Here is a 16,964-nt window from a genome sequence, read left to right as displayed (position 1 = left end):
GACAACCTTGTCTGGTTCCCTGTTCAATTTCTACTGAATCAGACATCACTCCGTTAAATGTCACTTTCGCTGTCTGTTTCGAATAGACCGCATCAACCATTCTACGATATCTTTCACCACAACCAATCGCGGCCAATGTCACTTTGATAAAGTTCCAATTGACGTTGTCAAAAGCCTTTTCCGCATCGACCAAAATAGCGGCAAATTCTTTGTCAGGGTGATTCCTGTAATATTCAATCACATTCAACAATAGTCTCACATTCTGGTTCATTAAGCGTCCTGGAACAAAACCCGTTTGGTCTTCGTGAATTAAACCAGCAATTATTTTCTTCAGCCTATTTGCTAAGATTGCCGCAAAAATCTTGTAATCACTATTCAGAAGTGAAATTGGTCTATAATTTTTAATTTCTGATGGGTCAGTACCTTCTTTATGAATAAGTGTAATCAGAGCTTCTTTCCAAGAGTCTGGAGTCTCGCCAGTATTATAAACATTCTCAATTACTTTCTTAAAAGGCAATAATAATCTTCAAAAGATCTGAAGAACTCTATCGGAAGTCCGTCAGGACCTGGAGTCTTGTTACTTTTTTGAGACTTGATTACATCAACCATTTCCTGCATTGAGATGGGGTTCTCCAAGCTTGCTTGTTGTTCCTTTGTTAATTGTTCCATTTCAACTTCCTTCATATAGTCCTCTTGATTTGACTGAGCAATTTTTTGTTTTTTATACAAATTTCGATAAAAATTTTGAATAATATTTTTCATTTGGGAATTTTGAAACACCTCCTCCTTAGCTTCATTTTTCAACATTTTGATAATCTTCTTCTCCTTTTCCTTCTTCAGTCTATAGGCCAACCATCTGCTCACCTTATTAGCGTTTTCAAAATGATTTTGTCTTGTCCACTTTAATTTTCTCTCAATTTCTTCTGCCAGAAGCATATTTATCTGATGTTGAATAAAAGTAATTTTTGTCTTCACCTCCCTTGGATTCCCAGATTTCTGTTGTTTTTCGTAATGCTTCAATTTTGTTATTAGTTCATTGTAGGATTTTCTTTGTTCTCTCTTCCTTCTCGCTGAATATCTAATAGCAACTCCTCTTAAAAAAGCCTTAAATGCATCCCAAATAACCGAGATCTTCATATCTTTCTCCAAGTTGTGGTTAAAAAACTCCTGAATTTCTTTTTTTGCCACATCCAGAAATTGGGTTTATTTTAAAATTTGCAAATGTAAAGACCATCGCGGGGTTTTTGACTGTGTCTGAAGAGTTAACACAATTGGGCTGTGATCTGCATATGATTGAGGGAGAATATCAGCTTGATTGACAGATAATATCATACTCAAAGATATCCAAGACATGTCTATTCGGGACCAGGATTTATGCGCATGTGAATAAAAAGTAAAGTCTCTTGTATTCGGGTTTCTTGTTCTCCAAGCGTCCACTAAGTTTAGCTCTTCAGCCATTTTCAGAAAAGAGTTGGGTAATAAGTTCCGACCCCTCTTGTTCTTTTTTTGAGGATCATCATATTTTTGTCCAATTTATTATCAAATACTGCATTATAGTCTCCAACAATACAGTATCTATCTGAGTTAAATTCTCTAAGTTTGAGAGACAGTGCTTGATAAAATTTTTCTTGACTTTCGTTGGGGGCATAGATGTTGGCAAGAATTGTTTTAAGTCCATTTAATTCCAACTCAACTATGATAACTCTTCCTTGTTCATCTGAATATAGGCACTCTGATTTGATATGCTGGGATATAAATAAAGCTACTCCCTTCTTCTACTTAAGAGAGTCACATGAAGAATATAAAGAGCCCAATTTCTTGTTTTCCAAATATTTCAAATTGTCCTTCCTGATATGGGTTTCTTGTAGGCAAATAATTTGTGCGTCAGATTTTTTCAATTGCTGAAAAATTTTCCTTCTCTTTCCTGGTTCATTTAAGCCATTAACGTTCAGAGAGAATATTTTGGTTGCCAACTTAGGATTCATTTTGTAGCGTCAATACTATCAGGTATCTTGGCTAAGTCCTTCTTGCTCTGGAGTCTGGTTTTAACTTTCTCAGATTTCTTTTTAGGGGACTCATCACCCGTGATCTTCTTGGCTCCTTCTACTTCTTGTTCATCTCCTGACTCAGATCCATTTCGTTTCACAAATTCATCACAAAATTCTTCCATCTTTTCCTCAGTAGTAATATTGTATCTCTTAGCTTGGAAAGTGAAGAAAAGACCTTGCGGATAAGCCATCTAAACTGAATTTCATGTTTCATTAACCAGGTAGACAGTTTCTTGAATTTAAACCTCCGCTGCCGCACACTCCATGGTATCTCTTTCAATATTTTAATCTTCGTTCCTTTCCAATTCATTTCACATTCTCTCGCTTTTCGGAGAACCTTTTCCGTAGTTTCTGGGCGAACAAACTTTACTTGCACCTCCCTAGGGAGTTTAAATTTCCTTGTGTAGCTCGAAGACACTCTTTTGGCCCACAGGATATCTCTTGGGCCTTCTTCCAATAATTCTTCGTCATCAACTATTAGAATATCTGTAATTTTACTAATTAAGTCTTCCTCCATCTCTTCTGGCAGATTTTGGAAGCGGAGAATAGTTGCAGCTTTCTCCATTTCGAGTCTCATCACCCGTTCTTCTAACTCCATCAATCCTGTTTGGTTTTCCTTAACTATCTTAGATGTTTGCTTGTCCCGTTCTTCCACTCTTTCAACTTTGGCCGATAAGTCATGGACTTGTTGTGAGTTAGCCAGCAACTGCTTTTGAAATTCTACCAACTGTTCGTTGGTTTTCTGGATCTGACTCATCAAATCTGTTTTCAGCCCGTCCAGGGCTTCTTGGTTCTGTTTGAATCCCGCTGTAACGGTATTTTGTAGTTTTTCCAAGGCATCTTGATTGACTGAAACTGGAACCGCCTTGGTTCCTCCCGCCGGAGAGGCACCTTGTAGATATTTTTTAATCTTCGTTTCTGTCATGATGCTAATATTGCCAAAAATCTAATAACTTATGCCCAATTTAAGTACTATGTCAGAATTCCTAATAACTCAATATAACTGTAGGTACAATGTCACAGTCAATGCTCAGTCACAACCTGCAATAAAATAATACTATAGATTCAAACCACAATTCAGGGTTAAGTCTATAGAAGAGATCAATGAAGTCTAACAGTAGGTAATTTCTCTCAGCAATATAGTAAACTTAATCAATAATTCAATTAATTTTGCTATAAATTATCAATCATTAACTCAGTTCATTAAAACAATACTCTAAGAACTGTCTATAGAAGCTTTAAGCTAAAATTGTTATGCCAAAAAGATATATAATGGATCAAGAAGAAATTACAAAGTCATAAGAGTATTCAATATGAATATTTACACAGTCTTGTCTTCTCTGCTCTGCTTCTTCTACTTCTTCTTTCTTCCCTTCCTTTCCCTGCTTCTTCAAAATCTTAATGTCCCGATGTCGTAGTCACCAAAAGTTTATGAGTTGTTTATAAACTGTTTCTCAATATTTTGAAGTCAAAGTTCTAATTTCAGCTTTAGTCTTAACAAATTCCAATGTTCTGAGAAGCTAACGGGTTAACGCTTATGTGCAAGCAGAAATGTTCAAAAAACTCAAGGCTTCTTAAGACTTGTACTCCATAGGAATCATTTGGCTGATGTTATGACTGTCTCTGTTCCCAGTGACTGTAAACATCCAAACCAATACTTCAGCAAAGAGCAGCCACAGCAAAAGCTGTTAAAAACCGCTACTTTACCCTTTTAGCTGTTACGCTGATTAGGTGACCCAGATGACTCAGAAATCAATAGTTTAAAAGACAAAACCGGTCCTCTTCGAAGAAAAGAAAAAGTTCAAAATATAGAAAAGTCTCTCCAACAAAGGCACAGGTTGAAAAAAAAGAACAATGCATAAAGAAAAAGCTGTAGGGGGGGGGGGCTAGGATCTTCAAAGCCGCTCTCTGTCTCAGCTCGCCTCCTGCACTTCCAACGCCTCCTGCCTCTTCTGCGCCTCGCCTCCCAGGGAAGAACTTCCGATCGCGTCCGCCATTAAAAAAACTATCTTCCCCTCTCCCAGCTCGGTCTGAAATATTCTCAACTGGACACACTGCCTGCCACAAAATCCAATATCACACAGGCAAGAAGGCAAACGAGTCGACTCTCACCCCCACTCTCCCGCACCTTCGCCTTCTAGTCACTCACGCCGCCACCTCCTCTGATGTTTCCCAACAAACGCTCACCCAGCCGCCAGCCGCCGCCAAGCCGCTCTGTCTCCTCCACCGCTTGTGTGCCCGACCAGTGCTCTCAGGCCGCGTCTCCGCTCAGCGCTTGCAAAGGCAGCTGCCGGCAATCGCCGTTCTCTTTCCGTCTTCCTTCACCAGACGCCGAGAGCTGCCAGCTTGCACTTACTCACTTTCAAAGGTAAGGTGACCCTTTTAGAGAGGGAGAGACGCTAAAAGGTAAGCTTAAGGGAGATGCGATTCCTCTCCAGTCTCCCTTCTCCGGCGGCACAGTTCCACACCGAGGTGTTGGTAGAGGTATCGGCCAGGAGGAAAGCTGGCACTGGGTGGGGAACCTCCGTTCCCCCCCCACGTCCAGAAAGCCCCCCAGGCTTTGGAGCGTCTCCAGACAGCTCCTTACGGGGTATTTCCCAGCCGGGAAATCCCCTCGATTACCCCCCAAACAGAGTTCCCCCCCGAGACTGGGAAAGGAGCTCTGCGTCACTCCGCCATCTTCCGGAAACCCCTTTTTGTAGCTTCCTTGACTTGCATTGCAAACCTTGCAGACATTCTTTTAGCCTTGACAGTATGTTTCTTAACCTGTGGGATATATTTTACCTCGGTTTCATTTAAGAACATAAGAGAAGCCATGTTGGATCAGGCCAACGGCCCATCAAGTCCAACACTCTGTGTCACACAGTGGCAAAAATTTTTATATACACACATACACTGTGGCTAATAGCCACTGATGGACCTGTGCTCCATATATTTATCTAAACCCTTCTTGAAGGTGGCTATACTTGTGGCCGCCACCACCTCCTGTGGCAGTGAATTCCACATGTTAATCACCCTTTGGGTGAAGAAGTACTTCCTTTTATCCGTTTTAACCTTTCTGCTCAGCAATTTCATCAAATGCCCACGAGTTCTTGTATTGTGAGAAAGGGAGAAAAGTACTTCTTTCTCTACTTTCTCCATCCCATGCATTATCTTGTAAACCTCTATCATGTCACCCCGCAGTCGACGTTTCTCCAAGCTAAAGAGTCCCAAGCGTTTCAACCTTTCTTCATAGGGAAAGTGCTCCAGCCCTTTAATCATTCTAGTTGCCCTTCTCTGGACTTTCTCCAATGCTATAATATCCTTTTTGAGGTGCGGCGACCAGAACTGCACAAAGTACTCCAAATGAGACCGCACCATCGATTTATACAGGGGCATTATGATACTGGCTGATTTGTTTTCCATTCCCTTCCTAATAATTCCCAGCATGGCGTTGGCCTTTTTTATTGCAGACGCACACTGTCTTGACATTTTCAGTGAGTTATCTACCACGACCCCAAGATCTCTCTCTTGGTCAGTCTCCGCCAGTTCACACCCCATCAACTTGTATTTGTAGCTGGGATTCTTGGCCCCAATGTGCATTACTTTGCACTTGGCCACATTGAACCGCATCTGCCACGTTGACGCCCACTCACCCAGCCTCAACAGATCTCTTTGGAGTTCCTCACAATCCTCTCTGGTTCTCACCACCCTGAACAATTTAGTGTCATCCGCAAACTTGGCCACTTCACTGCTCACTCCCAACTCCAAATCATTTATGAACAAGTTAAAGAGCATGGGACCCAGTACCGAGCCCTGCGGCACCCCACTGCTTACCGTCCTCCACTGCGAAGACTGCCCATTTATACTCACTCTCTGCTTCCTATTACTCAGCCAGTTTTTGATCTACAAGAGGACCTGTCCTTTTACTCCATGACTCTCAAGTTTTCTAAGGAGCCTTTGATGAGGAACTTTATCAAAAGCTTTCTGGAAGTCAAGGTAAACAACATCTATCGGGTCGCCTTTGTCCACATGTTTGTTCACCCCCTCAAAGAAATGTAACAGGTTAGTGAGGCAAGATCTTCCCTTGCAGAACCCATGCTGAGTCTTCCTCAATAACCCGTGTTCGTCAATGTGCCTACTCATTCTGTCCTTGATAATGGTTTCTACCAACTTTCCCGGTATTGAAGTCAGACTGACTGGCCTGTAATTTCCCTGATCTTCTCTGGAACCCTTTTTAAAGATGGGGGTGACATTTGCTACCTTCCAGTCCTCAGGAACGGAGGCAGATTTCAATGAAAGATTACAGATTTTTGTTAGAAGATCCACAAGTTCAACTTTGAGTTCTTTCAGAACTCTCGGATGTATGCCATCCGGACCCGGTGACTTATTAGTTTTTAATTTGTCTATCAGTTTTGTCACCTCAATCTGACTCAGGTCTTTCAACACCCCTTCCAAAATTAGTGGTTCTGAGGAGGGCAAAAAGTTCTCGTCTTCCACAGTGAAGACGGAGGCAAAAAAATCATTTAGCTTCTCAGCCATTTCCCTATCCTCCTTCAGTAATCCTTTTACCCCATGGTCATCCAAGGGCCCCACTGCCTCCCTGGCTGGTTTCCTACTTCTAATATATTTGAAGAAAGTTTTATTGTTGGTCTTTATGTTTTTTGCAATATGCTCCTCATAGTCCCTTTTTGCCTGCCTGATCACAGTCTTGCATTTGATTTGCCACAGCCTGTGTTCCCTTTTACTAATCTCACTTGGACTGGTTTTCCACCGCTTAAAGGAGTCCTTCTTACCTTTTACAGCTTCCATTACTTTGTTTGTTAACCATGCAGGTCTTTTCTTATGCCTGTTTGTGCCTTTCCTAACTTGTGGTATGTATTTTATCTGAGCTTCTAGGATTATAGTTTTAAATAGCGTCCAAGCTTCCCCGAGGGTTTTGACCGTATGTACCTTTCCTTTCAGTTTCCTCCTCACATGCCTCCTCATCTCAGTGTATTTACCCCTTTTAAAGTTAAACATGGTTGTGGCAGTCTTTTTGGACAACTCCCTATTTATACAAACGGTGAAATCAATAACATTATGGTCACTGCTCCCAAGCGGCGCAATCACTTTTACATCTCTCACCAAGTCTTGGGCATTACTTAGGACCAAATCCAGGATCGCCCCACCCCTGGTAGGTTCTGAGACCATCTGCTCCATAGCACAGTCATTGAGAGCATCAAGAAACGCAATCTCTTTCTCTTGACCAGAACACATATTGACCCAATCAATCTGCGGGTAGTTAAAATCACCTATTACAACACAGTTTTTACGTTTAGCCGCTATCTTTAAGCCTTCCATCATATTATAATCGTCCTCTCTCTTTTGATTTGGTGGGCGATAACAAACTCCCATAGTTAAATTTCCTTTTGGGCCCTCTATTTCAACCCAAAGCATTTCTAAAAGTGAATCTAATTCTCTGATCTCAGTCTTACTGGACCGTATATCCTCTCTGACATACAGAGCCACCCCACCTCCAACCCTTCCCTCCCTATCCTTCCGATATAGCTTATATCCAGGAATCACCGTGTCCCACTGATTCTCCTCATTCCACCAAGTTTCTGAAATTCCCACAATGTCTATGTTTTCTCCCAACACTAAACATTCCAATTCACCAATTTTACTTCGAACACTTCTAGCATTTGCATACAAACATCTATAATTTCCCAGGCGAGCTAGGCCCGCCACCTTCCTCCTGCCACCTCGAGACTCTGGCAGACAGTCCATATTGTTTGTCGCCTTCACAGTGGACAACTCTGGTCTGTTACCCGGTAGAAAAATAGCAGCCAACCCTTCATCTCTTTGAGACGAGTCCTCCCGAACCAGAGACATTTCATCTCCTGTCGGCTTTCCCCCAAGATTTAGTTTAAAAACTGCTCTGCCACCTTTTTGATTTTAAGCGCCAGCAGCCTGGTTCCATCCGGGGACAAGTGGAGACCGTCTCTTTTGTACAGCTCCCGCTTGTTCCAGAAAGCATCCCAGTGCCTAACAAACTTAAACCCTTCCTCCTTACACCATCGTCTCATCCACACATTGAGACTTCTAATTTGTGCCTGTCTCTCCTGCCCTGCACGTGGAACAGGTAGCACTTCCGAGAAGGCTACCTTGGAGGTCCTGGCCTTAAGTCTCCCGCCTAGCAGCCTAAATTTTCCCTCCAGGACCTCACGACTGCATTTCCCCACATCGTTGGTGCCAACATGCACCACGACCACAGGCTCCTCCCCAGCACTGTCTATCAGTCTATCTACTACACGTGTAATGTCCACTACCTTCGCACCAGGCAGGCAAGTCACCATACAGTCAGTACGCGGTTTCGCCACCCAGCTGTCTACTTGCCTAAGGATCGAATCACCAACTACCAAACCACCCCCCCTCTCCTCCTGCTCAGGGATGGTTCCTTGGCGCGAAAGGATTCCCGCTCACCAACCGAAGAAGAGGTCCCTTCTGAGGGCGCATTCCCCTTGTCCTCAGCATGGTGCCCTGTTCCCTCTCGACCCTCTCGCTCTCTGGCAGCAACGGGGCTGCTACGTTCGGAGCGGGGCTCATCTAATACGCCCCCGAGAGTCTTCCCCAATTGCCTAACTGACCGTCTCTGCTTCTCCAGGGCAGTCACCTCGGCCTCAAGGGTACGAACTCGTTCCCTGAGGACCAGGAGCTCCTTGCATCGAGCACACACCCAAGACTTCTGTCCTTTGGGCAGATAGTCATACATGTGACACTCAGTGCAAAACACTGGAAAGCCCCCAACCCCCTGCTGGCATTCTGTCTTCATGATATATATATATATATATATATATATATTAAAATATACAGTCCTCTTTAAATGCTGTTTGTTTAAGTGGCTCCCCTTCTGGAGGGTCAACTTACTTTACCTCAGCTTACCTTATTGGGAACTTACCTTATTTGGAGAACAAGGAAATCAGGGATCTGGGTTCCTGGCCCTTAGAGAGCCACTAGGCGAAGAGCCACAGGCCAAGAGCCCTTTAGCTCTCGCCCTTCGGCTCGCGCCTTTGGCAAGGCACAGCTTAAAATGCAAAGAGGGTGGAGCAGAGGCACTCCTCAGCAATCAGCAGGAATCACTCTTAATCTCTTTCACCCTTAGGCCAGTCAACCAAACAAAGAGCAGTCAACCAAACAAAGAGCAGTTCCCCAGCTATCACACCTTAGAATTTTAGGCAGCCCCACAAACCTTAGAATGAAGTCCTTGGAATGAAGTCCTTCAAAACTCAGAAATTCTCAGCAATTTCTCCAGCTGTCTCAGCTATCAGAGCTGCTCTGCTCCTCTCAGACCTCTGCAAAATGCAAAAGTTTAGTGTGGTTTTTAATAGCTTCCAAGCATACCTTTGGGATTTTTTGTGTTTCAGCTTTGTGTTAACTATTTCCCTCATTTCTGTAAAGTTTTGGACTTTAGGAGTAACTTTTTATTGACATGAATACTGAACTTAATAGCATTGTGTTCAGTATTCCCAACTGGTGCAAAGACCTCTATATCTCTCACCAATTCTTGAACCCTGCTCAGAACCAAGTTCAAGATCACTACCCCTTTGGTTGGGTTTGTGACTAAGTGTTCCAATGTACAATCATTTATGATATCCCAGAGACTCATTTTTTTATAGCCTGAATTGAGCACATGTTTACCCAGTCAATATGAGGGTAGTTGAAGTTTTCCAGTAGCGTAACATCTGCCTAAGTCACCTCCTTTGTTTCCTTCTCCATCTCAAGATCAGCCTATAGGGTTTGATCAGCTGGCATCCCACTTTTAAGTAGGACCCAGTATTTCCACGCATATTGCTTCTCTTGGGAAGTTCATTCCTCAAATATTAATAATAGTTTTCTGACATTTGATTCTGTACCTTCTTTGATATACAGTGCTGCATCTTCCTGTCCTGCCTATAGAGCTTTTGCCCAGAAATGACTGTGTCCCATTTCACCATGTTTTCATCATGCCAATTCAGCTAGATTGAGCAATTATATCTTTGCTTACAAAGAGTAATTTTAGAACACTGGCTGCATGATAGCTGTGGTTAAACCATGTTGAGTGCCACAACAGGTTAGCCAAAAAACTTGTGTAATCAAATGTGCCTTCTCTTCTATCGATATATAAGATTGTCACTGTTTAACATGCTAACTAAATTAAAATGATACCTTAGTCTTTGAAAGACCCATTATGCTCTCTTTGGTTAATGAGCCATGAACAAAGGAGGATTTACACTGATCATTATTACTTAATGAGACAAAATACATTTTAAAAAGATCCTAAATACATATTTACATGGTACACTGCAGCTATTATGGTTGGTCAGTTAAATAATGCAAGATACATGCATAGTTCCTTGATTTGTTTTAAAGCTAGTAATCTTTTAAAAGTTTGCTGTCATAACATTAAATGTTTTATTTTTAAAAATTATCTCTGAACTGTTTTTACCGGTACTGCTAAATCCCCTAGTCCAGTGTTTCCCATTTGCAGGGTCGTGACCTGGTATCGGGCCATGGAAGCCTCACTACCAGGTCACAAGAAAAGCCAAAGCTAGCCCCGCCCCCAGCAAAGCATGACCTCTGCTCTGCTTCCTTCCTTCCCCCGCCTCTCTGTTGTGCAGAGTAAAGCTAGACTTGAAGACTGACTCAGGCTGTAAAGCCTGAGCTCCATTTGGCTTCCTTCCTTCCCCCGTCTCTCTGTTGTGCAGAGAAAAGCTAGCCTTGAAGACTAACGCAGGCTGCAAAGTCTGAGCTCTGTTTGGCTTCCTTCCTTCCCCTATCTCTGTGTTGGGCAAAGAGGAGCTGGGCTGCCTCTCCTTCCTTCTCCCCCCTCCCAGTGTTTGAGAGAGAAGCTGGTGTCCACTGGCACTTTAGACCCATGAAGTGTTCTTCAAGATATGAGATTTCATGTGCCTTGCAGTATGTTCTCTTGGGGAAATTTCCTCGGTAGACCTGGGCAGCAAAGAAGGGGAGGGTGTTTTTTTCAGCCGGGAGGGGTGGGGAGTGGACATTCCAGTAGCTATTTTTTTATCAAATGACCCCTGGGCAGAATTGTTGCTGATGGTGAGTAAGGCTTTTTTTTTGTCCTCCCTTCTTCTTTTCTTTTCCTGCAAGTGATGCTCTGTCTGTATTGTTGGTGCTGGGAGCGGGGAGCAACAGTGGGAAGGCTTCTAGTGCCCTGGTCTCACTGGTGGGCAATCTGGTGCTTTTTGGGCATTGTATGGGAGATTTTTGGACTGGGTGGTCCACTGGCCTGATACAACATGGCTTTTCTCATGTTCTTATGTTTTTTTTCCATGTCTTTCTTTTCCTTTCCTTTACTTCCATTTCATTGTTTTCCTTTCTCTTTCTTTCTTTCCTTCCATTTTTACTGGATGAAACTTTTCTGTTCATCATACTGTTGTTGCAGACATAGGAGCTCTGCCAATGAAAAGTTGGCAATCCCAGTTGTAGCCAGCTGGCCTTTCTATGAAATTTCTGTGTGAGTGAGTGAGACGTGTGGGCAGAAAGAGATTATTGGCGATTACTGCTGTATATCTCAACAGCACTGGAAGTGATGGTACTATGAACCTGACACCATTTTATTGGTCCTGCTTCTAACAGCTGTTTGACACCCAAATTAAACTCCTCCTGTAGATATTAAAAAGGATGAAAAAAGTTCGCTGGCTAAATATCTGCACAACAGGTTCCTTTTAAAGGCATGGGAAACATAGCCAATAAAAAGCTGCAAGCCCTGCATAAATATCCTTTTTGGCATAACTGCAGAAAAGCTTGTATGAACTTCATATAACTTGGAATTAACTGATTAATTGCAGTACAATTCTCTACTACCTTTCACAACAATTTCCCAGTGTTTCAGCCAAGAAAAAGTATGAAAAATAGCTGTCAAAAGATTTTCTTGAAACCAAGCAACCTTGGTTGTAGCTTGAGGCAGGGTTCCAGTAGGAGCAGCTGAAGGAAGGGCCTACTAAGTGTGTCCGCATATTTTGAGGTAGAGCCGCTTCCAGGTCGCAGTGTGGGTGATACACAGTGCTGGCATTCCTGATGGCAGTGGCAACAGCACTCCCAACTGGCCAGTGCTGTTGAGGAAGGGGTGTGTAGGTGGTGCAGGCAATTGAATACGGGCATTGGGAGTGCTTGGAAGCTGGAGAAGAACACACAGATAGGTGCATGCAGGTGTGGCGGTGGAAAGAGAGGACTGCCCACTTTCCACCCCCATTTTGACTCAGCATGAGTTTCAGAAAGATTTTTCTGAAAATGAAGTTACTTCAGAAGAAGAGGCAGGTTTGGGGGAATGCCCTGGAAGTGACATCACTTGGCCCTTGACCTGGAAGTGACGCCACAGGAAATGACATAATTCCTGTCTCCCAGCTCCACCCCCAAAGTCTCCTGCTCCACCCCCGAATTTTAGTGAGCCATGAAGGAGAAGTGTTAAAAATAACCGGGTCACGGAAAAGAAAAGTTTGGGAAACTCTGCCCTAGTCTAATTGACCTCCACCTCAGATCCCCTAATTGAATTGCCTCTGAATTTTTTGTAAGGAATTGGTGGTTTCTTGAAGTTGATATTGAAAATTTGCATTTTTACCTCTGTTCTCTGAATAAATATCCTGCTAACAGACCAATTAATTTTTGTATTGTTACAACTTTGTTTTAAAGATTAAGGTACATGGCAAAGACACAGACAATAATATTGGAACACCAGGTTTCTTGTAACTCACTTTCTTTAACTATGCCCGGGTTCCCCAGTGTGGAACCCATGAGCACCATGGCACCTGCCAGTACTTTCCCTGGTGCCCAACAAGTTTTTCAGAAAATGGGTGGGGCCATTATGCTTTCATATGAATGAAAGGGTTTTCAGTGGTTCATGCAAATGAAAAGTTTTCCACCTGCAGCCACTGGATAATGAGGTTCCTTGTTCCTCGTATCCTCCTTGATAATTTTGAAATGAAGTACTGCATAACTATTTTGCTCCTGTACACTGAATAATAATTTTTATAGATAATTCTTTCAAAAATCTTTGTGCTTAGATTTTTATACCTTTTTGTTTAAAAAGTGAAATACAGCAAGTTATTGGTGGTTTAAAGCAAATTGCTTTAAAGATGAAAAGGCTTTTAAAAATTTGTAAATTTAAATACATTGTTATAGCATATAGTCCGTTCATGATATATAGTGAATGTTTTGCTTGAAAATGGCATATTATAATATATGCTTTGTTTTTTAAGTTGATTGCCAGAGGAAAAAATGCATCTGAATTGTTTCCAGCTGTAGTGAAGAATGTAGCAAGCAAAAATATTGAGGTATGGTGACAAATATTGTCTTGTCATTATTTCATTAAATGTTTATTTTTGGATCCTGTCTCCATCTCATGAAATTGCTTTTTATATACTGCATCTTAATTTCATTTAAACAACGTGTAGAAGTAATGAGGTGTGCTGAGATATGAGTTGATAAGATACTTTTTAGTCCAGTGAAAAGTATTTTGGAGAGGGGGAGAGCATTTTCTCTCTGTGCTCGCACAAATACTGGGAGAGAAGTATTTATGCTGTGCTGTATTAGTTTTGATAACAGTTCTCATTCTTCCACTTGTGTAAGCAGAAACATATTCTGCAATGAATTTCACTTTTCTCATAGAATGTTCCAATAAAGGGTAGAAAACAACATGTGAGACAAAGATACCTTCCACATGCAGAAGGGTACATGAGAAGCCATTCCTTTTTAGTCAGTAAACTCTGTAAAGGCAGTAAAACACTTGCAGATATTCAGCTACCTTCTTATCAAGTTTTAAAATCTTTTATTTATTTAAACAAAATATAACAAACTCTAATAATTATTCCAGTAATATCAATATGTATTAGAATATTCCTAAACAGAAAAAATGAAGTGTTTCATTCACAGTTCTTATCAAGTTTTAAAAATAATTGAGCATGATAACTTAACCTGAAGTGTAATAGATCAGTCTGCAGTTAGTATAAACTAGGTCTTATGGAAGCCAGCCAAGTGATTCACCTAAATTGGGTCATGTGGTTATACATTGCCCATCCCTTTATATCACTTCTTGAGGATAGAGAATAGTGGCTTCATATGTTCACATGAGGGCTCATTTGGTCTTAGCCTAAGTAAGTCTTACACTTGTTCCACATTCAAGCCAATGGGAAATACTGCATGAACTGTTAACTGTTGCCATCAGTAACTGTTACCATAATATGGTCATGATAAGATGTGGTTGATATGTCATCATAGAATAGTATGTATGCATCAGCTGGATATAACCAAATCTAGCAGGGTGGACATGGTGGTGTATTGGAGCAACTGTGGAGGAAGGAATACAATGGCTTTTTATTATTTAGAACAGGGGTATCAAACATGCAGCCTGGGGAATGAATCAGCCCGCTGAGCAACTGCCTGTCATCTGCTTCCTTCTCCCTCTCTCTTGCTTCCTTCTGCATCACAGCTTGCTCTTAACTTCCATGTCAAATAGGTAGTCTGGCCCAAACCAGATTGTTCGTTGTCCAAAAAGGATTAAGAGTCCGGCAGGATAGTATAACGTGGAATGGAAATGAATGGATTATTGTAAGACCCCAGGTGTCCAAGATCCCAGATACTCTAGTTGGTACTCTTGAACCCTAGTAGGATTTTAAAAGAAGAAGAGAGATGAGAAGAGATTGGATTTATGCCTTCCCCTTCACTTGGAATCTCAAAGCGGTTTACAATTTCCTTTCAGTGGGAGGGCTTCTAGCCCCTCTGGTGGACCTCCTGATCGCATTTGGGTTTTTTTTTGTGGCCACTGTGACACAGAGTGTTGGACTGGATGGGCCATTGGCCTGATCCAACATGACTTCTCTTATGTTCTTATGTTCTCTTCCTCTCTCCACAACAGACACCCTGTGAGGTAGGTGGGGCTGAGAGAGCTCTTTTGAGAATTGTTCTTGAGATAACAGCTCTATGAGAACTGTGACTGACTCAAAGTCACTCAGCAGGTGCATGCTGAAGAGTGGGAAATCAAACCTGGTTCTCCCAGATTAGAGTTTGAACATTTAACCACTGCACCAAACTGGCTCTTTTAGGATTTTTATTACAGATATAATCAAAGCTTTGTTCATTGTGGCCATGAGGAGTAGAAGCTCAACTACAAGGTCAGATATGTCCATTGCTTGATTAAAATTTTCATGTGTGTGTAAAACTAGCATCCAAGGGAGAAGATCTGGGATTCCCAAATTTATATTGCTTTGAATGCCAGCCATAATTTATTGTTACTAGCAAACCTTACCTCTTCCCTGGTGCATGTAATGTGGAGTTTTAGCTCTACATTGAGATATTAATTTTTTTTTAAATCCTTAGTCGTTTGTTTTATTTTGATTGTTTTTGTTAGCTCTGCTGACCCCTTATAGAATAGTTGTGTTGCATATATTTTAGGATAAACTCAGCGGTACTCAAAATCAGCAAGCTTCATTACTTCTGAGTGTCTGTAATGGGATGTGTAGGGATAAACACTTACCTGTTCTGTTTGGGAAAAGAACTTGTGACAGAAGCATCGGTTCTAGCTATCCTTTTGTGCTCAACAGGATGGTGGGGGCCTTTTCCTGTAGTTACTTACACTTAATTTTTGAAATACTCAGAAGTTGTTGCTCCCAGTTCTTCAAAACACTGTAGAAGTCCTACTTTTATTTTACTTTCCCTTCACCAAGTTAATGAAAGGTGTTGTATTCTAGTGGTTATAGTGTCTATCTAGGATCTGGGAGATCCAGGTTTGAATCTTGGCTCTTCCATGGAACCTTGCTGGGTAAGAACATAAGAGAAGCCATGTTGGATCAGGCCAATGGCCCATCCAGCCCAACACTCTGTGTCACGCAGTGGCCAAAGATACTAGATGCCATCAGGATGTCCATCAGTGGGGCCAGGACACTAGAAGCCCTCCCACTATGCCCCCCCCAGCACCAAGAATAGAGAGCATCAGTGCTCCAGACAGAGAGTTCCAACAATATGCTGTGGCTAATAGCTACTGATGGACCTCTGCTCCATGTGTTTATCCAGTTCCCTCTTGAAGCTGTCTATGCTTGCAGCTACCACCACCTTCTGTGGCAGTGAATTCCATGTGTTAATCCCTTTGGGTGAAGAAGTACTTCCTTTTATCCATTCTAACCTGACTGCTTAGCAATTTCATTGAGTGTCCACAAGTTCTCGTATTGTAAGAAAGGGATAAAAGTACTTCTTTTTCTACCTTCTCTAGCCCATGCATAATCTTGTAAACCTCTGTCATGTCACCCCTCAGTGACATGTCTGTCTCGACATTTTCAGAGAGGTCCAGGCCTCACAGGCATATTGTTGTGAGGATAAAATGGAGGAAAGGAGAATAACATAAGTAACGTTGGGTCCCCACTGGGGATGGACGACACGTGGTTATAAATAAAGCAGTAAACAATAAGATACGCTTGCTCGTCATGACCTAAACATCCTATGTTTTACTGGTGGATCAGAGCGATCCTTCAGTATCCTATTTGCTGTGAGGACTGCCTTCATTTATTATATTAAAAACTTGCTCTTATTCTGAAGAGTTCAGAATAGTTTACATATGGTTCCCAGACAGTCTGCCATTCAACTTAGAAGGCCAGACCTGGTTAGCTTCAGCAGTACAACTGTACCATAAACCTTCAAATCATGTTCTAGAAGCTGAGATGCTTTCTGATTTAATGAGAAAAGTGTAGTGATAGTCAAAACTTTAGATTGAATGGCATTTTGGTTATTAGGACTGACTATGGTTCAGGACTTGCCCAATGGTGTTTTGGATATAGTCCAGTGAATTTTTAAAGCTTGTTGTTATGTATTCTGGCTACATAGTACCTGAATATAGATTTGGGTTGTAGTCTTCATATTGTATGAGTGATGTTTCTAATCAGAATTCCATTAAAGGAAGATTCACAC

General features: G+C 41.9%; 1 protein-coding gene across 1 annotated transcript in view; it reads left to right on the top strand.

Moving 5' to 3' along the window:
- AP3B1 (adaptor related protein complex 3 subunit beta 1) overlaps nucleotides 1-16,964 on the top strand; it is a 364,644-nt gene that overhangs the window by 63,576 nt on the left and 284,104 nt on the right. The window contains exon 3 of the mRNA XM_060235861.1: nucleotides 13,268-13,342. Coding sequence (XP_060091844.1) covers nucleotides 13,268-13,342 — 75 coding nt within the window. The remainder of the gene's footprint in view (nucleotides 1-13,267; nucleotides 13,343-16,964) is intronic.

The sequence above is a fragment of the Heteronotia binoei genome, chromosome 4, assembly GCF_032191835.1.
Source record: "Heteronotia binoei isolate CCM8104 ecotype False Entrance Well chromosome 4, APGP_CSIRO_Hbin_v1, whole genome shotgun sequence".
Lineage (NCBI taxonomy): Eukaryota > Metazoa > Chordata > Lepidosauria > Squamata > Gekkonidae > Heteronotia > Heteronotia binoei.
This window is presented reverse-complemented; position numbering and strand designations above follow the sequence as displayed.